The sequence below is a fragment of the Cloeon dipterum genome, chromosome 3 (assembly GCF_949628265.1).
Source record: "Cloeon dipterum chromosome 3, ieCloDipt1.1, whole genome shotgun sequence".
In the NCBI taxonomy this organism is placed as follows: Eukaryota; Metazoa; Arthropoda; class Insecta; order Ephemeroptera; family Baetidae; genus Cloeon; species Cloeon dipterum.
In genome coordinates, this window is record NC_088788.1 from 1807761 (window position 1) to 1835596 (window position 27836).

At 41.8% G+C, this 27836-nt stretch overlaps 5 protein-coding genes and 1 long non-coding RNA gene across 18 annotated transcripts in view; 2 read left to right on the plus strand and 4 right to left on the minus strand.

Annotated features, from left to right (window-relative positions):
* LOC135940908 (uncharacterized) overlaps nt 1–4298 on the minus strand; it is a 39095-nt gene extending 34797 nt beyond the window's left edge. The window contains exon 1 of one of the 2 annotated variants that reach the window (XM_065486028.1): nt 4169–4298. The gene's annotated coding sequence lies outside the window, so the exon portion shown is untranslated. The remainder of the gene's footprint in view (nt 1–4168) is intronic. The other variant, XM_065486029.1, reaches the window with a different exon arrangement.
* A 1249-nt stretch (nt 4299–5547) lies between these two features.
* Nucleotides 5548–7189, minus strand: LOC135940910 (uncharacterized). The gene is made up of 3 exons (XR_010574928.1): nt 6871–7189; nt 5898–6429; nt 5548–5783 (listed from the first exon to the last, which is right to left on the minus strand). It is a non-coding gene; the product is annotated as an uncharacterized LOC135940910 (long non-coding RNA).
* Nucleotides 7190–7202: 13 nt separating this feature from the next.
* Nucleotides 7203–27724, plus strand: LOC135940909 (uncharacterized). Of its 11 annotated transcripts, none has more exons than XM_065486037.1 (11): nt 7203–7431; nt 7504–7679; nt 7789–7988; nt 18636–19019; nt 19072–19148; nt 19208–19397; nt 25474–25639; nt 25843–26671; nt 26785–26857; nt 26921–27014; nt 27588–27724. In XM_065486037.1, exons 3-5 carry the CDS (start codon nt 7886–7888, stop codon nt 19140–19142), a joined length of 558 nt encoding a protein of 185 aa, XP_065342109.1. In that variant the 5' UTR covers nt 7203–7431; nt 7504–7679; nt 7789–7885; the 3' UTR covers nt 19143–19148; nt 19208–19397; nt 25474–25639; nt 25843–26671; nt 26785–26857; nt 26921–27014; nt 27588–27724. The 11 variants fall into 11 exon arrangements, with proteins under 11 accessions (XP_065342109.1, XP_065342108.1, XP_065342107.1 ...); XM_065486036.1 differs by having other exon boundaries at nt 26921–27010; XM_065486035.1 differs by having other exon boundaries at nt 25843–25981; nt 26580–26671; nt 26921–27724.
* On the plus strand, nt 7999–14960 carry LOC135940905 (uncharacterized). Of its 2 annotated transcripts, XM_065486025.1 has the most exons (11): nt 7999–8405; nt 8478–8653; nt 8763–8948; nt 9033–9143; nt 9347–9427; nt 9486–9713; nt 9771–9985; nt 10035–10125; nt 10179–10304; nt 11180–11278; nt 11585–14960. In XM_065486025.1, the coding sequence occupies exons 2-11, from the start codon at nt 8539–8541 to the stop codon at nt 12571–12573; spliced, it is 2241 nt and encodes a 746-aa protein (XP_065342097.1). In that variant the 5' UTR covers nt 7999–8405; nt 8478–8538; the 3' UTR covers nt 12574–14960. The 2 variants fall into 2 exon arrangements, with proteins under 2 accessions (XP_065342097.1, XP_065342098.1); XM_065486026.1 differs by lacking the exon at nt 10035–10125 and having other exon boundaries at nt 11585–11787.
* On the minus strand, nt 16157–18380 carry LOC135940906 (uncharacterized). The gene is made up of 8 exons (XM_065486027.1): nt 18163–18380; nt 17915–18090; nt 17620–17805; nt 17425–17535; nt 17141–17221; nt 16690–17082; nt 16563–16637; nt 16157–16502 (listed from the first exon to the last, which is right to left on the minus strand). Exons 2-8 carry the CDS (start codon nt 18027–18029, stop codon nt 16291–16293), a joined length of 1173 nt encoding a protein of 390 aa, XP_065342099.1. The 5' UTR covers nt 18030–18090; nt 18163–18380; the 3' UTR covers nt 16157–16290.
* On the minus strand, nt 24443–25774 carry LOC135940864 (uncharacterized). The gene has a single exon (XM_065485954.1). It carries the CDS (start codon nt 25772–25774, stop codon nt 24443–24445), a length of 1332 nt encoding a protein of 443 aa, XP_065342026.1.
* Nucleotides 27725–27836: the final 112 nt, after the last annotated feature.

The following is a 27836-nucleotide window of genomic DNA, read 5'->3' on the forward strand; positions in this document are numbered from 1 at the left end:
TTAATCCCAGATTATTCCACGATTATTCCAGGTTAGCCACAGAATGTTTAAAGTTCACCCTTAAAATTAATCATCAGGAATATCCCTAGAATATTCCTGGCGGTGAAAATTATAATAACTATGCATAAATATTCCAGGAACATTCTTTTGGATCATTCCAGGGTTAACCCAAAAATTAATCTTATGAATATTCCAGGAATATTTATTCAAGATGCCCACTACAATAATTAAATACTTCCCCATAATTTTTGAGCGGTTATTAATTATTTAAAATTAAATACACGCGCATACCACGTTTTTATAGATTATTCAAACTTGTCAGCGCAAAAAAATGTCGCAAATATTTATTTATAATTTGATGTTGTAATTAATTAAAATATTACAACCAAACAATTTTTTATTATTCAACTAAAATTTATGAAGCCCCAGAGATTGAAAATTTGAAAATTGAAATTTTGCTATAAATTCATTTAAATAAACTTAATTACTATCACTAAAGCCAAATAAATTTTCCTAATTAAATTTAACGACAAACGGGCAAATCTTTAAATACAGATCTGGTCATGACGAAGGACAAAAAAGGGTTAAAAGGGCGATTTTAGTCTGCGCGCGGTAGCGGCGGCTGCACAAGCACGCACACGCTTGCATGGAATGCCTTCGCCCTTCTGCCTGCTTGTGTTATGGAGCGGGGGAGGGGGCGACGGGCAGCAGGACAGACAGGCAAGAACAAGCAGGCGACTTCCACTTCCATAATTCCTGCTTCGCTCTCTTCTCTAGTCTAACGAAAGAGTCAAGCGAGTCGTCAACGGCCGTTCAAAGTTTAAGTTCAAAGTGTTTTAACGGACATCGCTAGACGCCAAAAGTGATAGTGAAGGACAATCGGACAGCCGGCGGTTCGGACGGATTGCCTGGATCGGCTGGACAAGGACGCGTCGGACGCTTATTTGCCAACGGCTGCCGCGATCCTCAGTTTTGAGTTAGGCCTCAAGATAAACGATACCGGCGTGTTAGAAAATTTTGTACATGGAAAAATTTCAGTTTCTGCCGGACTTCATTGTCACATCTTGCCAGTTCTTAGGAGAATCCAACATAAAAGTAATATGGGAGTCTTGCAGGAACTGGCGAGTTGTGTAGCCCGGCGGAAACTGTAATTTTTCCATAATTTTTCGTAATATGTATGTAATTGTTTGGATAAAAATAAATTATGCTATATTTTAAGTAATAAAGAATAAAGTTTTTTCTATTTAAATCAACAATCCTAAATAAAAGCAAAAAAATAAAAATAAAATAAATAATATTCCAGGGTTATTCTCTAGGAACAATCTAGGGTTAACTTAAAAAAATAATCCAGGGATAACTTATGTCACGCTTAAAGTTGTTCAAAGAATAATCGAAAGGTTAACCAAAATATATTGTTCCAAGAATAACCCAGGGTTAATCCAAGAGGCAGAAAATAATTCTTCTCCAAGGATATTCCTGGGTTATTCCAGGAATATTTTTTCTGATTAACCAAAAAGGTTAACCTTGAACAAGAAAAAGCGTGACATTAGTTAACTTTCGGACATAAAAAAGTCATTCCTGGCGGTTAATCTTTGGCGAAGATGGTATAGCCTAGGGTTAACTTTGGAACATATTTTTCTGTGCGGGTGAAAATAGTTTTATTTTCATTTCAATTCGGCTGTCTGTCCGATCGTCGACCATGAATCCTCATTGGACTGGTCTTGGGTGGGGCTTTGACCTGCGGTACTCAGATGACCTTTTTCAAGGTACCCCGCGACCTGAGATCAGTTTCTACGCCAGTTTTTAATGTTTTTGCAGTAGTTTTGAGCACATTTAGCGACAATTTTTTAACCCTTCTCCAACCGCGTGACCTGAGATCAAGCTCTGGTCTGTTTTATGCGGTTTTAACGGTGCTGTCGCTTATATTTTAGTCATTTGCGCTTCGACGGACAGTTGCGATGCGCCGTTCTGCAGGCCCTCTTTGTTATTAAAGGTAATGTTTTAGTATGAAAATGGTTTGTCTTTGCTGTAAAGAATTTTATCAATTCCATCGCTGGTGTGAAAATCAATTTTTAGACTTTTTGTCCCCACAGAAAATTTCAAAATAATTCTTTTCGGTTCGCGTCGCGTGATGTTTACAGAGCAAAAATAGTTTTATTTTTATTAAAATTCAGCCGTTTGTCCAATTGTCAACCACGACCCCTCATTGGACAGGTTTTGGATGGGGCTTTTGACAGGCGGTACTCAAATCACCTTTTTCAGGGTACCCTGACCTGAGATCTGCTCCTAGGCCAGTTTTTAATGCTTTTGCAGTAGTTTTGAGCACATTTGGCGACGATTTATTAACCCTTCTTCCAGTCGTACGACCTGAGAACAGGCTATGGACTGTTTTGTGACTGCGCTGTCGCTATTATTTAAGTGTTTTGGTGACAAATACAAACATACTGTTATGTAATTGTAAGTTGAGAGTTAAAATATTTATGAAGAGCCATTTTTACTGGTTACGTAATAAAATTCGATTTTGTGTAATTTGAGATTATAAAAATTGCATTTTATTTTATCCATTCATGTGCAGTGGGGGCCAAGAGGGGCGTGTGTCAGAGTTTTTCGTGGGCGTAACAGGCAACAATCTCCAAGACGCCATCTGATTGGCTGATAAAGCTATCGACCTGCCATCTGTAGGGTGCATAAGCGAAACTCAAACACAGCTTTCACCACGCCCCATTTTAACGGCTCTTTTTGGCATTATTTTTGTGGAATTGTGCTAAACGCGTGATCATCTTCCGTTCATCTAGTTAACCCAATTCGTGGAGAGCAGCATTATTACCCAACGAGAGAAAAGTCTTCTATAGTTAACTCAATAAGTGAAAAGCATCACCCAACGAGAAAAAAATCAACCAAAACAAGTAATTGGATGCCCGGCTAGCTGTTATTCCCAGTGGACAGCCAGATGGGCTACTTTTCTTTCATCACTCACCCTACCCACATGAAAAATAACAGGCCCGGACTGGCGCCAGATTTTTTACCAGGGAATGTTCATTTTTGCGGCCCACCAAGCAACCGCGGCCCACTACCCCCCTCGAATGTTTATAATTTTCGATTTAAATTCACCAGTTGCATCAATCCCAAGTGTTTGAAGCCACCAACAGATGGCGCCACCGTATACTTTCGTAATAAATTTAATTTTAAGGAATTTCCGCTGCGATATCAGACTTAATCCTGCTACTGTGCATTCCTCACTTAATATGATTTCTTTTGACTTGCTGAAAACCAAAATCATTTCAGCCATTCGGCCTAGAAACGTTGGAAAATATTTTATATTTCTAAAAGTGGTTTTTCAAGTTTCTCAGGGTGGGTCAGGTTGAAGGGCTCGTCGAGAGGGTTCGAAAGAGACCTCGCGGATCGAAATCCGCCTGCGCGTTCAAATTCTCAAGAAAATCGTTCTTGGCGGGCCGACAAAAACCGAGCTTGCGTGCGTCGGTCTGGGCGGCACTGGCGGCAGCAAACGAGACCGGGCGTCAGGGGGTTAAGTGTGGCGGCGGCGTTGGAAAAATCGTGAAAAGTCGGGCCGATGACGATCTCAGGGTAGCACACCCTTAGAAAGGTTGTCAGGGTGGTTAAGGTGGGAGGGCTGGTCGAGAGGATTCGAAAGAGAACTCGCGGGTCGAAATCGGTCCAGCGGTTGAATTGATGCGAATTGATGGCCGTTGCTGTGCACACCCGCCCGAGTGCAGATATGAATAGATATATCATAAGCAATTTATATATTTAAAGTAGCATTATATTTAGGCCACAACCACCCTCGAAAGACCCTCCCTAAAGACGAAACCCTGATGCCACAATCCTCTTCTTCCCACCATTTTAACTTAGGAAACAGTTGTCGCGGGTCGCAGTTGCAGCACCCTCAGTAAAATCGCCGTATGATATTGTCGTCGTGCCGCACGCCCGACACGAATCCTTAAATTTAAAAATATATTTGGGTGCGGGACGAAATAAACGGGTTCGGTGCGAATTTGGGTTGAAAACTTGTACCCGCCCCAAGCCCAAGCACTAGTAACATTCCAAGCTTGTATGTTTCACAAGCATCAGTGGAACGTTAATTCTTTAACATTAAACGAACACAATTTGCTAGCTAGTGTTTTATGAAAGGAAGCTAATTGAGACTTACCTTATAAGCTGATTAATCCAAGGATATCCATCTGATTCTGAAACGCGGGACGTCCATGATGCAAAGATGCTATGATGGATGCACGTTTATTCTGCCTGCCCTGCTATCGGAAAAAGGAAGCAGCCCCGGGTGCATCCGTGAGTAAGGAGAAAGTTGAGCATCCACTGGCAGGTGGCAGGTCGATCGCTTCTTTCAGCCAATCAGGGGCCGTCTCATTGTCAGTTTGTTGCCTGTTACGCCCACGAAAAACTCTGACACACGACCCCCTTCGCCTCCCTCTGTACTAGAGGCATGTGTGGTTTGCTTTTTCGCAGGTAGGATCGAGTCAATAATTTTAAACTTTTCAATCTGTAAAATATTTTCTGAGCAGAGAATGAGATCTATCACACTTTGACCAGCTGCTGAAACATACATTTTCTGATATGGAAATAGATTTGCTACTGAAAGCTCATTGTGCAAAATAAAATCTGTGATCAAATCATTTTTGGGGCTTTTACAGTACAGTCTTGAGTCGAAATCCCCACACATAATAGTTGATTTAGGAAGCTTGGAGTACTGTAACGCCTCATTTAGTTCTTCCCAAAGAATGTCAAAATCTAAATTTGGTTCAAAATAACATTAAAGATATATCATAAGCAATTTATTTATTTAAATATATTCGAAGCTTCAAATAAATAAAATATATGTTTTTAAATTTGAAATTAAGAAAATATGCCTAAAAGTTTTCCTATGAAAAATGCGAACTTGCAATTGACTAGTTGCATAAACCCATACTTGGTTATTGAAGCCCCACAGATGGCGTAACCACTGACTTTCTTAAAAGTTTTGTTTTATGCGGTTTTAAGGCATTTTCGCTGCGATTCCAGACTAAATCTAGCTATTTTGGTTTTTTTAATTAATTTGCTTTTTTTTTGACGTTCTGAAAACCACAATCGGTTCAGCCTTTCGCCGTAGAAAGTCTTAACTCAGAGAGATGTGCGACCCTGAATCTTAGTCTTGCTTGATTTCCCTCGCACTGCCTGAACTCAAACATGCATTTTTCAACCCTCTTTAACTCAAGGACTTAGACCAATAACTTCTTAATATTCTGAATGACAGAGACCCGTTTTTTCCCCGCTGGCCACGGGACTCAAGATCAAGGACACACTCGCGTAGTTCTTCGAAGTCTTCTGGCTGGGCGCCACCTTGGGCAGCGTGGCTTTCTCACTCTTGTCAGTTGGGCGGCAATGCACAATTTTCTGGTGCCCAAAAAGCCTCCGTGGAAGCGACAAAGCCGGCCGAGGAGGAAATCGACAGCGTCTGGCCCAACCATACAAAGACTAAAAAATACTGCCATCCAAAGGAAACCCAGAACTCTTTCTAATAAAATTCCATCTGTGTAAAGTTTCACAATGAATCTTTCTTTTAGTGAGAATGATGACATGGCATGTAAAAAATCACATATCTGTCTCTCTCAGAATCTGTTGGCTTTGCTGAAGACTTCTTCTACGGTGAAAGGGGATGCGTGAAGACCAAATGATCACCAACAAGGAGGCGCCCTTGGCGCCTGGGAAGAAGCTGATAGATGATGCTATGTATACTTTAGCCATCCTTGCCGTTAATTACCAAGCAAAAACTGAAACACAAATTGATAGCAGGGGATTAAAATTAATCTATGAAATAAATCGGTTTCTGCACTAAAATAATACATCTTTTTGTAAAACTATTTTCTGAATTGTGAACAACTTACTAAGGTATCAGTTCTGGTTCTGTGAACATGAACCGCAGCACTGCGCCGTGCAGAAAAGCGGCTAGGACGGTCCCGACACAGGCCAAGGTGGTCACACGGGTTCGCTCGACAAGAAAAGCATGTGTCTCCTTCCGTAACTAGACGGTAAAGGCCGCGCGGCCTCATCGCCAAAAACAGCATCAGGCAGCAGTCGGGGCTGAAGGCGGCTGCCATCGAGGAGCCTCGCGCAACTGTCCACCGCTCGGCCGTCCAGGTGGTCACGTTCCACAAGTGGAAGAAGGAGAGGATGCGGCCAGCAGGCGTCGGCTGCTCGGCGACCACAACAGCAGATGCTCGATGCTCGGTCGCTGTCGTTGGCAGCAACCACCAATGTTCAGCCTCAGACCGCACCAGGTACAGCTCGCTGGCGGCCGCGGACACCAAGTAGCTGCCCTTCGGATGCCACGCCACGGCGGCCAAGATAAGGGATCAAAGGACTCGTGTGTCCGGTCAGCCATGCCGACAGGACGTCGATCACACTGCAGCGAGCGTGCTGAAAATCAGAACACTTATGTAAAATCGATAGATTAATTAATTCTACTAAAATGTGAACGTGTATCGCATATATAAATAATGTATGTATATGGGGGACTCACACTTCTCGCTAGGATAGGGCATTACATTGATTCTTCCCTTCAAAAAACGATAAGTGTGAGTGAGTGGAAAGTGTGAGTCCCCCATACGTAAACAAATTTTAAAAAATTACAAGCCAAAACATTTTACGTTTTTTATTTCGACTTTAGCCTGGCAGATTTCAGTACAGGAAACGGTCATGAGCCTGTTTGGAATTCCAGATTGCAACGGATCAACACGAATTTCAGTTTCAAAACATAAAATTTTGATTTACGATTGAAATGCGCGTCCCAGCTCGTAGTTAAAAAACGTGTTCGCCAAGCGCGACCTAAGCAATTCCATAAAAACCATAAAAACGCACCTCTTGCACCCACTAGCCGCTGCTCCAGGTCTCAAAGGTCGATCATCCGCAGGTGGGGAACCATTACGTTCAGGTACAGGTGCACAGGTAACCGAAACCCTGTTGGCCGTAGGGTCAAAACACTTCACTACTCCTCTGTTGTCGCACACGCCTCACATAGGGTTGTTTCCTTCGATTTTGGGTGCCGAGATTTTGGTATTAAAAAAACTAGACTTTTTGGCCGATTTTTTGATGCGCGTGAAACCCAAATGTTCGGCGCCGAAGCAGCCGAAATCGGCCGCCGAAGAAGGGGGCGTGATCCCGAGAATACAATATGGCGGCGCACGCCGCGCCCCCTATGAGCGGAGCATGTTGCCGGCTAGCAGTTGAAACCTGCCTCAAGCATCTTTGCGAGAGATTTTCGTCCTGGAGTGCTCAGGTCATCCTGCAGAACTGAACTGAGTCATTTCGAGAGTGCCTGTCACCGTTGTGCGGGCGGAGAGAGCTTGATGTTGGAGAGAGACGCATGAAAAGTGGGTGTATCAGTGGCCGCGAGCAACGCAAAACACAACAACAACACAGGTGCCCAAAATCGCCCGGTTGCCCCGCGCGGGCACACGATATCACGCTAACGAAAACCTAACCTGCTTCTAGCCAAGTGTAAAAACCTTCGCACCTGGGAGTCTCGGCTGTAGAGGAGCGTAAACCTGACAGAATGTACGCCAAGGGCGGCGGGCGCCCTGGACGGGAGAATGACAGCCAAGTTTGTCAAGCAGTGGTTGGTGTCGAGCGGGCCCAGGATGCTTCGCCAGCACCTCATCTCGAGCCCAGTGAGTATACACATTTCTGCTTGAAAGGTGCTACATACGTACGTAATATGCACCAAGCCGTAGATGCTCGGTCAACACAACTTACACGTACTTCCGACTTGTCTCGCAGGAGGGTTGTTACCGGCGGCAAGAACTAGTGTTGCGGCAGCCCTGTTCGGTAGGCTTGGTGGCATGCGTCCTCCAGTGGTGGCTAGGGAACACTCGCCATGTGCTGGGCCCAGCCACAAGTGTGTTGCTTTGGCGAGCGACAACGAAAGGTCGGCGGCGGCACCGAAAAGGCCCTTGCTCAGCTGCAGCTAAATGCAACAGGTATAGGGTTGTTTCCTTCGATTTTGGGTGCCGAGATTTTGGTATTAAAAAAAACTAGATTTTTTGTCCGATTTTTTGATGCGCGTGAAACCCAAATGTTCGGCGCCGAAGCAGCCGAAATCGGCCGCCGAAGAAGGGGGCGTGATCCCGAGAATACAATATGGCGGCGCACCGCGCCCCCTATGAGCGGAGCATGTTGTCGGCGAGCAGTTGACACCTGCCTCCTGCATCTGTGCGAGAGATTTTCGTCCTGGAGTGCTCAGGTCATCTTGCAGAACTGAACTGAGGCAGTTCGACAGTGCCTGTCACCGTTTTGCGGGCGGAGAGAGCGTGATGTTGGAGAGAGACGCATGAAAAGTGAGTGTATGTATCAGTGGCCGCGAGCAACGCAAAACACAACAACAACAACAAACACAGGTGCCCAAAATCGCCCGGTTGCCCCGCGGGGGCACACGATATCACGCTAACGAAAACCTTACCTGCTTCTAGCCAAGTGTAAAAACCTTCGCACCTGGGAGTCTCGGCTGTAGAGGAGCGTAAACCTGACAGAATGTACGGCAAGGGCAGCGGGCGCCCTGGACGGGAGGACGACAGCCAAGTTTGTCACGCAGTGGTTGGTGTCGAGCGGGCCCAGGATGCTTCGCCAGCACCTCATCTCGAGCCCAGTGAGTATACACATTTCTGCTTGAAAGGTGCTACATACGTACGTAATATGCACCAAGCCGTAGATGCTCGGTCAACACAACTTATACGTACTTCCGACTTGTCTCGCAGGAGGGTTGTTACCGGTATCAAGAACTAGTGTTGCGGCAGCCCTGTCCGGTAGACTTGGTGCCATGCGTCCTCCAGTGGTGGCTAGGGAACACTCGCCATGTGCTGGGCCCAGCCACAAGGGTGTTGGAATTGGGCAGCAGGGTGCAAGAGGCTGTCCAGGAGGAGGCCAAAGGCCTCATCAGTTAAGTAAGTTTGTCCGAACCCGGGAACCTCGTCTTTTCCCGCCAATCCTGCAACGTACGGATTAATTGATTCTGTCCGCTTTTACAGAATTCCTTTTTGATGATGTGAAAAGGGCCACTCTTGCCCACCAGATGGGCGCTCATTTTAAAGCCGCTTACGCTGTTGACCCGAGCCCAGATGCAGCCAGCAGTCGTGCAGGTATGTGTGCTTCAAGTTGGGGTTTTTTAATTACTTTTTATAGCTTTTATTAATGAAATCTACCGTCCACTTTGTCCATCGTGGATGTATTTGCTGCAAAAAAAACCTGAATGCAGCAGTCTGCACCTGCCAGAATTCCATTTTAAATTTAAATAGCCAATTGAAATTGGTCAGATTTTTTTACCTCTTTCTCGTGCTCTCAGGTTTTGCTTTGGCGAGCGACAACGAAAGGTCGACGGCGGCACCGAAAAGGCCCCTTGCGCAGCTGCAGCCAAATGCAACAGGTATTACTGTCACCACTTTCGCTTTCGCCAAATTGCTATGAAACTCTCAACACCACAGGCCTGGCGCAATCATTGCCCTGCCACAACCCAGGCAGTGCTGAGCTGCCTCCACCAGCTAAGCCCGCTCGGAGAGGCGACACTCTATCCGTGGCGAGAAGCGCGCCGTGCAAACTCTTGGCCGTACCCGATGCAGGCTCCCATATTGGCAGCATGAAAAGAAAAGCAATGAGGAAAATATCCCTTGGAGAGAATGCCCATCAATTAGAAGTGGTACACTCAGAAACTGGTGAGTCTAAACTTAAGTAGGAAAGATGCTTTACATTTATATTTCTCTTTAATGCAGACTCTCCTCTTCGGAAAAAGACTTTTAAAAGGAAATGCAATATTCCTTTTTGTGATTCCAATGAGAGAAAAGACGCTGCTGTAAAATTCTTTACCGTAACGACGGTTAGAAAGCTGAGAGAGGAATACTACAGGTTCTGCGAGATGGCAAGCGACAGATACAGGAGGCCCCCGAATCCCCGCTACGCAATCTATTGTTGCTACCTCCATTATGATGTAAGAAATTTAATAAATCAATTTACTATTATCAATTTTTCATACCCAGGCTGAAAATGACTTCATAAAAAAATCAGACGAGACACTTGCTTTAAAACCGGGTGTGAGCCCGTTAAAGGTTTATAAGCATGAAATAAATGGTAATAAACTGTTGTTATACTTGTTTATTTTTTTAACTTTCTTTAATTTCTAGGGGAGTACGTGTGGCTTGACTATCCCTCGCACGAAGCCATTCAGCAAGCTGCAGAATCAAGGAGGCAACTTTTTGATTGTGCGGGCGAAAACGACGATTGGCCTGAGAGTTTATCCAGCAATAATGGTATGTATACAAACACAACTAACAACATTTTTACCTTCAATGTCATGAATACAATGGTTGTCCTGAGTATGACCTGAATATGGATTGCCGCAACAATTTTTTGAAAATTTTTCGCCCGAAAAATCTCAAATGGTTCAAGTTTGGATTTGCTCCTTAAAGAAAAATGCCTGCACATGGCGAAAACAGTTGCAAAAACTACCCTTGCTATTTTTAAGTAATCCTTTTATACGGGTACGCCAATTTTGCTATGGTAAAAAATCAACATTGTTATTTTACAAAAATCCTAGAACAACGCAATATTTTAATATTTTGAATTGTTTTATTTTTTTAAGAATGCATCTGTTAAAAAAAATGATTTTTTGGGTGCATTATCAAATAATATTGGGTTCCGACCATCACAATGACAAAACTCCATTGCTACACTTTGATTAACTAAATCATCACGCTTCCTCTGGTTTTAAAAATATTTTAAATCCCCCAAAACTATTTATAAATCATTCCCCTGAACCTTTTTTTAAAACTAAAACAAAAATATTTTTAAATTATAAATTAATCAATACAAAAATCCAGAGTTAGTTTCAAAGTAATCTTTATTGTGGTTCTGCAGAATTATGATGTTTAATTTTTACAAGGGGGTAAAACGCAAAACAATTTAGCGGTGGAGGGGGAATGCTTCTGATTTAAATTAAATTTAGTTTTCTTTTAATTATTTACAAAATTGAAGAAAATCTCAGGGACAATAATAAGTTTGACTGATAACCAGGACCTTCAACATTTGTGTCTAGGAAATTAGATTTCAGAAAGGATAAAAATTCATTGAGGGTGTTTAGGATGCCTGTCTCTTTTGAATTGTATTAAAAATTGTTTCCTTATAGATGGCCAACAGGACCACCATACGAAAGAATTGGAAGAGGTCCAGTCTCTCTGTTCTCAGGCACGATCAACAGCTCAATCAATTTCATCCGCAGGCTCAGGTAACCATATCCTTGAAGAGGATTTATCCTGCAAAATCCTGAACAAAACTTGTTTACATTGCTAAAATCAATCCTTTCTGAATAATTTCAAATGGATAATTGACAAAAGTAGGACTGTAAAGTTTTTAAAAAGTGGCCACAAAATAAGCATACCTTTTGAATTGTTAGGACTGTCTAGTCCCTACTTGAAATTATTGGTTTAAAATTATTTTCTAAAAAACTTTGTCTAAAATTCAGGTGGGCGCAATGGTTTTGTAACATGATCTTTTATTTAATTAATTTTTTAATTAACCAAAATCATTGCAGATATCTTCTCTGGCGATGATACAGAGTCGACTTCATCGAGCTACAGGCCACCATCTGTCGTGACGGCTTCAAGCACAGATTCTGATATCCAGATAAGGGGTGGAAAAGCCAAGGAATATCGTAAGACTCTGAAATCTGTTTCGATTGAGCTCATGATGGATCACCCTGAAAAGTTTTTGGGCGTGCCCCCTTATGCACTCTTTGTGGTAGATGAGTTGGCTGCTGCAGTCAGTGGCCCTCATGCACTTGAGGACGTACTATTGACTTTGCGACGGGTGAAACTAATGGAAAGTTATTCAATTTTGGGGCTGTACTTCAATCTAAGTCGCTCAGCTGTGTCTAAAATTTTTCGAAAAACGCTGCCAACCATTGCTGAATGCCTCAAAGAACTGCTTGTGAATACGCCAACTACACAAATTAAGTACAATCTTCCGGTAGCATTCCGATACAACTTTAGTAACACTACTGACATTCTTGACGCGTTTGAAATCCAATGTCAGAAGCCAACCGACGCGCTTTATCAAATGTTGTCATACTCAACATATAAAGGCTGCAATACCATCAAGTACTTGGTAAATTGCACGCCGGACGGGTTCATCACATTCGTTTCCAGAGGCTACGGTGGCCGACTCTCTGACGTTGCACTTTGCGAAGAGAGTGGATATTTAAAATTTTTAACTCCCGGACGTTCTGTAATGGCGGACCGTGGATTCAAACACCTCGAGAGTCGTTTAGAGTTGATTGGTGTCGGATTAGTTAGACCTCCCAGTGTGATGAAAAATATGCCATTGTCGAAAAGTGACACACTAAAAACCAAACAAATCGCAGCGTTGCGAATTCATGTCGAAAGAGTAATCGGGCGGATTCGATGTTTTGCCATGGCTTCCCCTCACAGCAGAACTCCTGTTAGCCAGATTCCTTTGCTTGACATGGCTGTAGTTGTTGCTGCTGCATTGTGCAACATTGGAACGCCAATCATTCGTGTTTAATTGTTAAGTTTTATTGTTAATGAATAAATGTAAAGTCTGTCAATAAGAATAGAAAAATGAACTGATTTGTCTAAATCTCAATTAGGTTTTATCCGACGGTTTTTCTAGAAATTCTTAAAAATTGGCCAATTATTTTCAAGATTAGAAAAATGATTTGGAGAAAATTACGACCTCTTTTGAGCAAACGAAATTAGTAGCTACTGTGGTGAAAAAAATTATGAAAATTTCATAGTGATGAGAACAACAATATAGTACTCTTGAGTCTTCAAAGTATCTTTTTATTTTCTCAAAAATTACAGACTTTCGAAAGGGGTCTGTGATTGACCTCATTGAAATTTCCAAGTAATAAGCCTTAAAAAAACTGCACAAATTCAGATAGGTGATTATTACATTTCCAGTTACTTCCTCACTGAGGATATTCTTCTCAAATTCGCTGTTTTCACACAAAATCTGTCTGTTAATAGCAGTTCAAACTAAAATATCTTGCAGTCTTTGAATCATTTTTGGGAAGATCACAGTTGACCAGAACTCTGTAGCGCGTTTAATCGTTTGCTCTAGGAGATCAATGTTCATCTTCGAACTCTCCCTAATCTCAGGGTCGGGTGATGCACTGTCCATGTACACTTTGACCGATGTGTACTTTTTGTCCCTTTCAAAGTTTTGACTCGCGACGATCAGACGCCCCTCTTTTCTCCCACTCAGTTTCATTTGTAACAGTAGTTGGAGGAGGACTTTCCTCGTTGGCTGGCCATCTGTTTTCATGTAATTTTGTACCGTAGAGTCTTTCGAAGGGCATTTGATTTCAATGATAAAATTCTTGGACACCCCGTCTGGAGACGCTGCTAGATGCGGATACCTCTTGTCCAGCACAAGTGACCCCTCTTTGATTTGAATCCTACAATCAGCAGCAACTCGTTTCCGCAGCTCCTCCTCTAATTTCAGGCCCCTCGCCATTGCATCTGTCTGCTTCACTTTGGCACCAGCTGACCCAAAAATGGACATGGCCAAACGTTCTTTAGCTGCTGCATTCTCAGCTCCACCAACCTCGGAAAACTTGGATGCGGTGACGCGCCCATAGCGGAGCTCTCTCCAAAGTGCCGATTTGCTTTGTTCAACTGTGTTTACTCTTACTTCGTCGAGTTTTTCGGTCGTGAAGAATGTAGCAGCATATTGAAGAAACTCTCCGCTGCTCTTGTCACGCAGGTTGCTGAGTATTGCAAAGTTGAACATTAACCGATACATACTTAGAGCGTGATGAGAGCAGTCGGTTAGCTGTCTTTTCAGCATGGTGTAATCTGGCAGTCCACCAATAACATTTTTCAGGAAGCTCCCGTCACTTTTATACCGTGTTGGAAGCTCCAAGGGCTTCTTGGTCCTGGTAAAATTGGCAGCTGGGATTCGCTGTTGGGAGACACTGGCCAGTTGCGACTTCCTCCAGTAGCACTGAACCTGAGTGCACGACGGTTCCATGCTGCGGTAGTGCAGCCACGCAGCCAGTGCCAGCGAGTGCTTGCACATGCCTGTTAAAAAGCGGGGGCAAAAATAATTAGCAAATGTAAATAATTCCCATATATACTACACCCTTATTATTAAAGCTTCTAAATCTTTAACCGTAAATCTAATATCTAAAAAAATAAACGTATGTATCTTTCATTCACCCGTATACAGAGTTTTTGCAAATACAACATTTTTTAATACAGTATCAGTGCATTGGGGAAAGAAATTGTTTTTTTTTAACCAGTTTTTCGCAAGCAATTTCCGCACCATAGTTTTCTAGAATATATTCTGTAGTGACACTATTTGGCCTGTTACTGACTTTGGAGGCGCAATAACCAGACGCCAGCATCGACAGTCAAGTGCAATTTACATCATGTACTAATTAATATAGCTCATTACTTTGACTTTAATAACTACTGTGAAAGATAATTTTTTGAGAAATTGAGCCAGCAAATGGCAATTTAAAAAGCAAAAAATAAGCACGTTAGAGAAATTTTGACCACTCCGACCGCCAATTTTTTTATTTTTACATGGGATATATGGAATGAATATATTTCTTGCGCAAGTTATTTGTAAAATTTAATCGTAAAAACCGTTCAAAATCAGTGGTGAAAAAACAGGGTGGTAAGCAAATGGATCCCTGCGCATATATTGTTTTGAGCCTATTATAACGATAGCACAAGAAAAAAATTATCTGCCCATTATTATAGGACCTAATTGTTTATAACAAGAAATAAAATTTAAATTATGATGGTTTTTGTACCACCACGTTTTTAATCTGTAGCGAGTGCACAAAGTTGAGTTTTTTATTATTAGATATTGAATTGAATTAAATACTTGAATGTACTTTGACAAATTGTGAGAATAAACAGCTATATAGATATTGCAAATGTATACCATTTTGGCTGACACATCCGTAGCATTTAAGGTACGTGATGTCCTCAAAATTTATTCTGATTTCTACCACATATGGGTCCTGGGTAGCAGAAGTCTCGGGGCTGACCCTAGAAAAGACTGTCCACAGTCTGTTGTCGTCGATGGCGACCTGCACGAAGCCAACTGCTGCGTCGCAGTAGTTTTTCCTCGTGTTCCTGCGTTAATTATATTACTCAAGGTGCTTCAGAAAAGAAAAACTAATTCTTACGGAATTTCGTATAATCATGCATTTACACGCTTCCCATACAATTATTACGACATCGATAAGCTTGGCTTTAGTTAAAATTTTTAATAGAGAAATGAAATTTTTATTCAAACTTAAATAAATATATGTAATTTGCAAGTATTCAAGGTTGAGAAAGCAAACGCAAAAACTGTTTGAAATGAGATCAATTTTTTATTATGATTTATTCATGTAGAATCAATTTACACTTCTAGGGACAGAAGAGATCAGTCTATGACATCTCTTTCTGAAGAGATTGTTGGCGGTTTAATTATTAGATAAACACGCGCAACCAGATTTTACTTAATTTAATTTTTTATAATGATCCTTGATCCACTTAAATTCTCGGTATGTACTCTCTTCACCTTAATTATATATATGTAGCATTATTTGTTCTTACTGTTGCTGAACTAATAGTAGTTATGTTAGAATAAAATATATCAGTCACTTTTAGACTTAACAAATAATAGTACACTTTATACTCATTAACCTTAAGCATGCTTATGGTTACTTACAAAACATAAACACAGAGACAACGACTGTTAGTATTTTGCTATAGTAACATGAAACACATTTATGGAAAACATTCCATAAAACTTACGATAACATCTCATACATCAAATCAGAGATGGGATCACGTTTTTTTTTTAAGAAACATACAATTTGATGGAATTTCTCCATTACAGCACAATTTAGGTTGTAAAAATTGTTAATATTGCTCTGTTTATTGTTAGTCATGTTCCAATATAAAAATTTACTGTTTTCCTCTGTCTATCCTGAATGGGAAATTTGGATATATTAAATTTGAAGAGTATTCCTAGACAATTCAATTTTAATTAAAATGAAATTAAAAAAAAACAAAAACACACACACAAGCTTCTTTTGTTGGCCTTCTTTCTGCCTTAGGAACAAAATGACATGACTAACTCACATTCAAATTAAATTATCTATTATTAAAAACTTCACCCATCTGAAGGGTCAATCGAAATTAATTTACAAGCTGATATCAATGGAAAAAATTTTACGGAGCAACACTAAAAATTAACAACTTCATCCTAAAACTAATTTAACTGGCGTGCTTGCCTAGCGGCTTTCAACAGCCGGAGTTCCGGACTCCACATGGAACCTTTGGTGCTTAGGTAATGTGCCAACATGACCATATCGACGTCAGGCAGGTTTTTAGAGTCGGCCTTTTCAAATCCGGGTAAGATCTTTGGAGGTCCTCTTGCGCTCGGGATCAATCTGTAGTACGTGAATCCCTGCTCTTTCAGCTCTGGAGAAGAATATTCGGATATAAATATCAAAAAATTTGTACAATTATTTTGACACTTACCCAATCTCACTGTACCTTCCGGGATGGCAGCGGAAGGGTCAACTAAGTTTGTCACTTGTGACAAGTTGAAGAGAACTAGGGAAAAAAATTGTAATAAAATATTAAAATATATCTAAAACATTGCTACCGTCTAAAGGAGGGATTTGACCTTCACCATCAGCAATAACCTCATTTGTGTAGTTGGCATTAGAATTGTCAATAATTGTAGGCGATAAGCTGCCAACATAGGAGTCTGCATCGGGTACGGCAAAAAGTTGGCACGGCGCGCTTCTCGCCATGGACAGAGTATCGCCTCTCCGAGCGGGCTCAGCTGGTGGAGGCTGCAGCTCAGCACTGCCTGGGTTGTGGCTGGGCAGGAGTGGCGGCGTGCCTGCCTGTCCTACTCGGCTCGTGGCGGACTTGGCGGTGCTGGTGGTTGTCATCTGCTCCTCGTTTTGGTTCTGCAGCATGCCTTGTGGAGGCTGTACTGCGGCCATGAAGTCGCTTGGTTTGAGGAGGACCACTGGGTCTGGCGCCAGGCCTGTGGTGTTGAGAGTTTCATAGCAATTTGGCGAAAGCGAAAGTGGTGACAGTAATACCTGTTGCATTTGGCTGCAGCTGCGCAAGGGGCCTTTTCGGTGCCGCCGTCGACCTTTCGTTGTCGCTCGCCAAAGCAAAACCTGAGAGCACGAGAAAGAGGTAAAAAAATCTGACCAATTTCAATTGGCTATTTAAATTTAAAATGGAATTCTGGCAGGTGCAGACTGCTGCATTCAGGTTTTTTTTGCAGCAAATACATCCACGATGGACAAAGTGGACGGTAGATTTCATTAATAAAAGCTATAAAAAGTAATTAAAAAACCCCAACTTGAAGCACACATACCTGCACGACTGCTGGCTGCATCTGGGCTCGGGTCAACAGCGTAAGCGGCTTTAAAATGAGCGCCCATCTGGTGGGCAAGAGTGGCCCTTTTCACATCATCAAAAAGGAATTCTGTAAAAGCGGACAGAATCAATTAATCCGTACGTTGCAGGATTGGCGGGAAAAGACGAGGTTCCCGGGTTCGGACAAACTTACTTAACTGATGAGGCCTTTGGCCTCCTCCTGGACAGCCTCTTGCACCCTGCTGCCCAATTCCAACACCCTTGTGGCTGGGCCCAGCACATGGCGAGTGTTCCCTAGCCACCACTGGAGGACGCATGGCACCAAGTCTACCGGACAGGGCTGCCGCAACACTAGTTCTTGATACCGGTAACAACCCTCCTGCGAGACAAGTCGGAAGTACGTATAAGTTGTGTTGACCGAGCATCTACGGCTTGGTGCATATTACGTACGTATGTAGCACCTTTCAAGCAGAAATGTGTATACTCACTGGGCTCGAGATGAGGTGCTGGCGAAGCATCCTGGGCCCGCTCGACACCAACCACTGCGTGACAAACTTGGCTGTCGTCCTCCCGTCCAGGGCGCCCGCTGCCCTTGCCGTACATTCTGTCAGGTTTACGCTCCTCTACAGCCGAGACTCCCAGGTGCGAAGGTTTTTACACTTGGCTAGAAGCAGGTAAGGTTTTCGTTAGCGTGATATCGTGTGCCCCCGCGGGGCAACCGGGCGATTTTGGGCACCTGTGTTTGTTGTTGTTGTTGTGTTTTGCGTTGCTCGCGGCCACTGATACATACACTCACTTTTCATGCGTCTCTCTCCAACATCACGCTCTCTCCGCCCGCAAAACGGTGACAGGCACTGTCGAACTGCCTCAGTTCAGTTCTGCAAGATGACCTGAGCACTCCAGGACGAAAATCTCTCGCACAGATGCAGGAGGCAGGTGTCAACTGCTCGCCGACAACATGAACATGCTCCGCTCATAGGGGGCGCGGTGCGCCGCCATATTGTATTCTCGGGATCACGCCCCCTTCTTCGGCGGCCGATTTCGGCTGCTTCGGCGCCGAACATTTGGGTTTCACGCGCATCAAAAAATCGGACAAAAAATCTAGTTTTTTTTAATACCAAAATCTCGGCACCCAAAATCGAAGGAAACAACCCTATTACTGTCACCACTTTCGCTTTCGCCAAATTTCTATGAAACTCAACACCACAGGCCTGGCGCCAGACCCAGTGGTCCTCCTAAAACCAAGCGACTTCGTGGCCGCAGTTCAGCCTCCACAAGGCATGCTGCAGAACCAAAACGAGGAGCAGATGACACGCAGCAGCAGCGCCAAGTCCGCCACGAGCCGAGTAGGACAGGCAGGCACGCCGCCACTCCTGCCCAGCCACAACCCAGGCAGTGCTGAGCTGCAGCCTCCACCAGCTGAGCCCGCTCGGAGAGGCAATACTCTGTCGAGAAGCGCGCCGTGCCAACTCTTGGCCGTACCCGATGCAGACTCCTATGTTGGCAGCTTATCGCCTACAATTGACAATTCTAATGCCAACTACACAAACGAGGTTATTGCTGATGTTGGAGGTCAAATCCCTCCTTTAGACGGTAGCAATCTTTTAGATATATTTAAATATTTAATTACAATTTTTTTCCCTAGTTCTCTTCAACTTGTCACAAGGGACAAACTTAGTTGACCCTTCCGCTGCCATCCCCCAAAAGGTACAGTGAGATTGGGTAAGTGTCAAAATAATCGTACAAATTTTTGATATTTATATCCGAATATTCTTCTCCAGAGCTGAAAGAGCAGGGATACACATAGTACAGATTAATCCCGAGCGCAAGAGGACCTCCAAAGATCTTACCCGGATTTGAAAAGGCCGACTCTAAGAACCTGCCTGACGTCGATATGGTCATGTTGGCACATTACTTAAGCACCAAAGGTTCCATGTGGAGTCCGGAACTCCGGCTGCTGAAAGTCGCTAGGCAAGCACGCCAGTTAAATTAGTTTTAGGATGAAGTTGTTAATTTTTAGTGTGTTTCTCCGTAAAATTTTTTCCATTGATATCAGCTTGTAAATTAATTTCGATTGACCCTTCAAATGGGTGAAGTTTTTAATAATAGATAATTTAATTTGAATGTGAGTTAGTCATTTCATTTTGTTCCTAAGGCAGAAAGAAGGCCAACAAAAGAAGCTTGTGTGTGTGTTTGTGTTTTTTTTTAGTTTCATTTGAATTAAAATTGAATTGTCTTCATTCGCTTCAAGAATGGCTTCATAGTTTTCCAGTAAGGTGCATTCCTCAGATTCGCAGCTTGCATCCTTGCTCACTAAATCCTTATCCTTGTTGAACCATTCACAGATCATCGATGTTTGAAGGCCTTAAAAGTATTTAATCAGCAGTGGCAAGAGAGAAGGAAGTTGATTTTGCTTACCCCCAGCGAGCAGAGGGGTAACCGCGGTCACTTTTCGGTCACCTGACAAAAGTTGAACAAAGTGTGATTTTGCATCTAAGAAATGATCCTGATTCATGTTTCATTGGAATTATTTTGAAATTTGGCTTGGATCATGCAAATTTTGAGTGCCCAGTCTTGGGCACCCGATGGGCACCTTTCGGTTACCCGGAGCGGGCAGGGGGTCACTTGCGGTCACCTAACAAAATTAAAACTAAGGGTGATTTTGCATTTCAGGCATGATCCTGAATCGTGTTTCATTAAATTTTTGTCGAAATTTTGCTTGGATCACCGAAATTGCGAAGTGCCCACTCTTGGGCACCGAACGGGCACCTTTCGGATAACCGGAGCGGGCAGGGGGTCACTTGCGGTCACTTAACAAAATTAAAACTAATGGTGATTTTGCATTTCAGGCATGACCCTGAATCGTTTTTCACTGGAATTTTTTGAAATTTTGCTTGGATCATGTCGAAATGCTAGTGCCCAGTCTTGGGCACCCATCGGGCACCTTTCGGATACTCGGAGCGGGCAGGCGGTTAACTATGGTCACTTGCGGTCACCTAAAAAAAATTAAACTAAGGGCGGTTTTGCATTTCAGGCATGACCCTGAACCTGGCTTGGTTGGAATTTTTTTATATTTGGCTGGGATCACCTAAAATTGCCAGTGCCCAGTCGTGGGCAACCATCGGGCAGCTTTCGGGTAACTCGGATCGGATAACTGCGGTGTGACCGCTTCATGAATTGTTTGGGTTAATTTTTGGGCACAGATAAAAAATGTTATTTTAGGAGTGAAAAATCAAATTTTTTCATTTTAAAACGATTACTTTAAAGGGGCACCTTTTGGTTACCCAATGGTTAACCCATGCGTGGGCACAATATTTTCCTTCACTTCGTTTTTATTCCAAAAATTTTCAGATTTTTTTTGATTCTGGTTTTATTTTATTCAGTAAAATTACACAAGTAAATTAAAATATAAACTTTGATAACCAAAAAGGGTTACCCAATGGTTATCCAATGGGCAACTTCAAAACCACAATTAATTATTTAGTCCGTGTTTCGTTAAAAATTATTTATAAAAAATTTACTGAGTTTTAATACTCTAATTAGCATTTTAAACTCTTTAAATTAACTCGTTTTGAGCACTAAACCTTTTGCTCAGCATTATCGCGCGCGTTTCTTTGTTACGCTCGCTGGCCGCGCGTCGCGCCACTGTCGGCAGCAGCAACAGCTGCCGCTGCTGCGCCGTTCTGCCTGTGTTTGTGATTGAACTTGGAAATCGAACAGAGGACGGTTGAGTATTGCATCATGTTCGTCGGCCGCCGAGTGTTTCGCCGTGTTTCGACAAATCGACCACATCAACGGATCCTTGGACGGATGATGCGTGTTTTGCAAGGTAAGGGCATTTTGAATTTACCGAATTTACTTAGATCTGAGCACGGGGGGCCTATAAAAATACGCGCGCGTAACTCTGACATCAGATTTTACATTTCAAATATTTTTTTCATTTTTTTAATCATCCTTCTTGTGTCAGCAGGACTACACAGTGTCCCGCCCTAATCTGTTAATTTGAAGCCATGGTTGGGAAAAGCTGCCTTGAGCTGTACGCGATGGCCATCTGATTTCAAGCCTCTGGACAACTGAACTTATCGCCCGCGGTATCCAGGTATGCAGTTGGATGCATGGCTAACAATGAAGAGTGGGAAAATTAATCAATTGTATTTTATTTTGCAGCGTAATTGCTGTTGATGCCACATTCCCGCTGACTTGGAAGTGCATGGAACTCGTCCTCTGGACTCTGGACTGGACTCCGGAAACTGTGCCGGGAGTAGCCGAACCACATTAAGGGAAATCTGAGTGTTTTTGGTGAATTACTGTGAGTATGAAATGACTAATTTTGGAATTTAATTTTATGTATAATGTTAGGCTTTAATTTTATGCCTCAAATTTCCTTGCACATACGTGTCTCCATTTGTGTTCTAATGTTTGTAACAGTAAATTAAATTCCAAAGGTATTTAAGTAAATGGTTATGTTTGAAGGCATATTCAAGTTAGAGTTTACTCGAAAGCCGGGAGATCGAGTTAGCTTTAAGCCTGTCCGTGTATGATGTATATTCTTTGAGTTATATTTGTTGTAATTTAGAATTAATTTGAAGGCTCAAATTTTCTGAATACTTGTCTGCACTAAACTTTGCAACAGTTAATTGAATTCCCAAATTTATTAATGTGATTATAGTTATGATTGAGGCATATTTATATTATTTAAGCTGCCATTATTTAGATGAATGTCAATTAAATTTTCTAGGCAATTAATTTATTGGCTGGCATAATTTTAACTTGAATGTTCTCTGATAGACATTGTGTAGATTTATAATTCACCATTTCCGAATGCCTTATTATGTTTTTGAATTCTCATTAGCAGCAGACGGTACCATCGTAAATTATACTTTCGAGGTTATTTCCTTTTCCACTGTGGTTTTGGACTCAATCCTGCTGCGCATTCTGGACTTAAAATAATTAATTGTAATATGCTGAAAACCAAAATCAGTTCAGCCAGTAACCGGTGAAACGTTAAAATAATTTTTTTTTATCAATCTGCAGACGTTTCTCCGGTGATTGGCTAGACTAATATGTGTTTCCAGCTCATCAAATGAAATCATTTTAAGGGTTGCTTGCACAGCAGCATGATCATGTCCTTGATCTCAGTGGAATCTCAATAAAATATAGATTAACAGCTGGTCCCATTTATTGGCAGACCAAGGGGCATTCGCAACTGGGGAATTTGAGCAAAATTTAAGATGTAATTTTCCAAGTGTTGCAGCATTCCATCTCCAAAATTAATTTGTAATTATAATTTAGGCTTTTATGCATTTGCAAGTGGTGAATCTGACACGGTTTTTTGGTGAAAAATTTTTTAAATATGTACAACACTATTTGCTTGTCCTGTTCATGAAAAGTGGACTGTAATTTTACTGCAAATTTTACTGCATTGAAATATAACCTTGAACCTTTCACTGTTCAACTTAGTTTTCGATCCTGAACAACTTTTCATTTAACAAAAATTTCTCAAGTTGATGGTCAAGGCCACCTTTATCGACCTTTTTTGAAAAATTTTATTTCAAGGGATGATATAGCCCTCTTAGATTTTTTTGGAGTTCGGGGCTGAAATGTAGCCCGTGAAAATCTGCACAAGCACACCAAGTTTTAGAGGTTCACAAATAGTTTGCTGTAATTTGAAAGTGAAAGTTAAAATTCGGCTCGATGCCGCTCGATCGAGCAATTTGAGCATGGCCATCGGTCAGCGAGTTCGCCGATCATTCGTTGATAATATTTTTACCCATTCCATTTGATTAGACACAACAAGAGGACCAAGAATAGATATAGTAAGGTCAAAATCAACCTTCAGGGTCTGAACCTGACTAGACCCTGAGATAATAATTTCGAAAATTTCCAATTTCATCAAGCATGGTGTATTTTAACAGGTTTTCACCGCTTTACAGCTCAATAGAACAGCCAAAACTGCCGATTGACAATCCTGAAACCGGTTCATGAAATAATTGTGGAAGCCATTAATCCAGACGTGACGATAAAAATGGTTGAAATTTGAAATCGGCAGTTTTGACTGTTGTTAGAGCGGTGATAATAGCCTATGAAAAGACACTAAGTGTGACGAAATTGTTTTTTTTAATTTTTATCTTAGGATCTCGTCAGGTACAGACCCTGAAGGTTGATTTCGACCTTAATATGTCTACACTGGGCCCTCTTGTTGTGTCTAATCAAATGGTGTAGGTAAAAATATTCTCGACGAATGATGGGCGAACTCGCCGACTAAAGGCCGTGCTCGATCGAGCCGGATTTTAATTTTCAAATTCAAATTACAGCAAAACTACTGTTGCACCTTTGAAACTTGGTAGGCTTGTGCAGAATTTCAAGGGCTACAATTCAGCCCTGAACCCCAAAAAGATCTAAGGGTTGTATCATCCCTTGATTTTGAATTTTTGAATAAAGGTCGCAAAAGGTGACCTTGACCTTTGCCCTGCGAATTTTTTGTAGGTTGATAAGTTGTTCATGGTGGAAAACTAGGATAGACAATGAAAATTTCAAGGTGATAACTTAACCCAGTAAAGAGTTACAGTCCACCCTTCATTCACATAATTTGATTTTCGGGGATTTATAAAAATAGGGATCTTCAAATTTGATGTATAATTATTTAATTGTACTTTAATTGTTGTATGAATATCATCCAATAAAAGTGCTGCCCATCTAGCTGCCCACTGAAGGTAACCGCAGGCGGGCACCAAATGGTTACCTTTTGGCTACCTCTTACCTCGGGCTGTCATTTTGCGCTATACTGAAATTTAACTTTTTTAAAGGACAGAGTCAATTGACCTGCCACCAGTGCCACCTGACAGCCCTAGATAAAAGGTAGCCAAAAGGTAACCATTGGCTGCCCACTGGTGGTAACCTCAGCCGGGCACCCGATGGGTAGCTTTTGGTCAACGAACATTCTCGGCCTCTCATTCATTACGCTCCCTGAATTCAGGTATACTTTTAACGTACATAAAAGGTGATTCTATGAACGGTTATTTAATGGGTGCCCATTTGGTGACCGAATTCTGGGCATGACCGCTCGCGGGTGCCCGAAGGGTTGGACATGCGGTATAACCAATGGGTGCCCATCTGGGTGCCCAAGGGGGGTAGCCGGGTGACCGAACGCGGGCACCCAATGGGCACCTTTTGGTTGACTTTTTTCTCGGTGGGCCTAACTTAAAATCTTGAGGGGACGGAGTGTGGTAGTGGGCAGCGTAGTACTTGGCTACTCCAAACAAATTTTCCAAGGCATCTTGAGAGCATTCGCTGATGAAAACCTCATCCACGTGATTTTCACTAAAGGTCTCCAATAATTTTCTGTAGGCTGCAATGCCCCATAAGACACTCTTGATCGTTGGTGTCTGTACGACATGGCCCTCTTTGTCTAATATCTTCCAGCCTTTAACCGTTTCTTCGATCTCTTCGCAAAAATCAATGTGTGGGCTTCCTTCATGCAGGGGGCCTCGTAATTTTTTTGAGGACCTCATCCTTTTTTGTGCTCCATTAAATGAGTCAAAGAGAGCGTCCACGTCCAGTACAAATTGGGAAGTGATGTTAGCTTCAGGTGGAAGTCCTTGTTTTTCAAACCTTGTCAAAATGTTGAGGAGACTACCAACAGTGTAACTCAGTAGCTCTGCTGCTACTGAGACTTTCATTTTTTGTTTGCCGAATGGATGCAAATGAATGTCAGTGAGTTTAGTACAGAACTTTGGGCTTGACTGCCGGTCAATTCCGTAGAGCATTACGATGTGCTCAGGATTTGCATACCCTTTGTTGGTCCACACGCCATGTTGTAAAAATAAGTTGCGCAAGCACTTCAAAATGTGGGGTGGATCAAAAGACGTGATGATTTCTCTCGAGTCAATTTTAATTACGGGATTATGTTCACTTACTCCGAGATCACGTAAATCTTTCACATTTGGCGAGCTTTGGTCGCATACTGTGATAATTGGTTTCAAGTCAATGGCAATTGAAAACTTGATCCAAAACTCAATCAACTTTTTAAGCACATTGCTTTTTACAGGCCCTGAGCTGAGATGGTACCCCAAGGGTTGCTTCCAAGATTTGCCACTAGGTGTGATGGATTTTACTAAGAAAATGAGGATGGAATCTGCAGGCTTGTTTTCTCGATTGCCATTTCCGTAATCAGCATAACCAGTGATGCAGTCGTTACTCTTGATGTACCTCAAGTAAGGCTTCAATTTGGTCTCATCCCATGAAATTGCAACCAGTTTGTCTATATTTGTTAATTTTGCAACTCGCTTCATCAAAATGGATGTTAATTTCCATGAAATTCCTGGGCAGAAATCAAACTTTTCCAGCATCCTTCTTAACGTTTGGGGGGAAGGGATTGCAAAATTTTTTTCAAGGCATCTGTAGTTCCTTCTTCCAGATTTGTACAGGCCAATGCAGATCATTTTTAACTTAAGCGAGTATCGTCGCCCTCTTGCCTCTTTTGCACCCTCTGTCAGCTGGCTATGAAAAATTTCATAGCATTTGCCCTTGACAACCTTTCTCAAGGACAAAAGCAGGTTTGGGATTTCCTGCTTGTTGGCTTTGGCAAGTTGTTTGATTCGATGCTTAAGCCGGTTGACTGTTTTTTGTTTTTCCTCCAGTTTCCTAATTAAAAGTCTCTTCCTCGGGGTCAGCATCTTCTTCGAATATGCTCCAATTTCTACACAAATCCGTGATCTGGTTTTTCGGATGTTTTTTTTGTCTGCATTTTTATGCTCAATGATCTTCTTGGCTGCAGCTTGGATTTGCACCGGAGTCCTTACAACCAGAGCCTGCCTCTCTTTGGTCTTATCAATCTGCGCATTCATGCCATCCTATATGAGAAACATAAATTCTTATGGTTTTGACTGTATTTGAGACACTAATATTTGTCTTTGCAAGCTATAAAAGCTACAAGGATAATTTTAATTTTTGCAACTGGCATCTTGAATTGAAAATCTTTAATGCTCTGGGAACGGTATTTGACTAATATTTTTCATACTTGCTCCATTCAGTGCCAAATTTGAAAAAATCTAAAAGCCAGTGATATTTTAAATTGGATTAAAATATTGTGTGTAATTACTTTATTCATTCTAACTGGTTTCACTAAATCTTCCTCTTGAATATGCTTTTCAGGCGTCCGCAGATCAGGATATTCTACCTCAAGGTCGACGTCACATTCCATGGGCACTTCTTCTGCAAATTTTTCATGTCCGTGCTGCAATGGGGTGAGAATTTGATTTTAAACTGATTAGCAAATTTTTATGAAACAAAATCCTTTTACATTCAATGTTTTGTTATCTTTTCTTTTCAATGGAATTTGATCCAAAATGTTTTGTAGAGGTCTCTCAGCCAGGAAATTGAAGGTGGCAGCCGGCGGGACCCCGCCCATTGCCAATTTTTTAAGTTTGATGGTATGATTATAAGCCCGATGAATTTTTTCCTTCTGAACTATATAATGTTAACCCTTTTCACAGGCTGCTGTCGGGGCTTCCGCAGCTTAACCACATTCACGATGGCTGGTGGTGGAGAGCCAAAATTTGCCTGCTCACAGGGCGTATAGCGAGGCTGGTTGAGACCGCTAATGCTTATTTTTTACATTTTATTTCCTTGAAAGCACAATGTAACGCTTGGTTTGTTATATTTAAACGAAAATTACATCTAATAATGGATTTAAATTACATACCTTGATTTTAATCAATGCAATTGCAAGTAAAAGTTGAATTAACGTTTGTAAATTCCTGCCACTATCATATTTTATTACAATTGGCAAGGAGTGGTTCTATTCCCTAACCAGGCCTAGGAAAAGACGGCAATTTTTTAACTTTGAGCAGTTTGTTTTTTGAAATTCCTCAACAAATACTATTGATATTAATCACCCCCCTAAATTAACGTTTACGTGACTTTTATTTCATATATGTCAAACAATGCATATTATAATTATTTTGTTTTACCAAGTCTTGTTGCTCTAGGAACAGTATTTGACTAATAATTTTCAAACTTGCGCAATTCATTGCCAAATTGTAAAAAAACTAAAAATAAACTAAAAGCTATTGTTCTTTTAAACTGGATTAAATAATTGTGTATTTACGATATTCGTTCTAACCAGTTTTACGTCATCATCCTTTTGTACATGTTTTCCAGGTGTTCGGAGTTCCTTCTTCGTGTCAGAATCCACTTGTGAGTCAGTGTCCTGTTCATGCTGTAATGGGGCCTCAGAAGTGAAAATGTGATTTTAAGCAAATTGACAATGTTGAATAAACAATATTATCCAATGGCTACTCTTTTCATTTTATTTGGAGCCTCCCTGAGATTTTTTCAATTGCTATTCGTTATCTCATTCAGATATTACTATTTCAATTGGTTTGATTCTCATTAAATTTATTTCGCTTT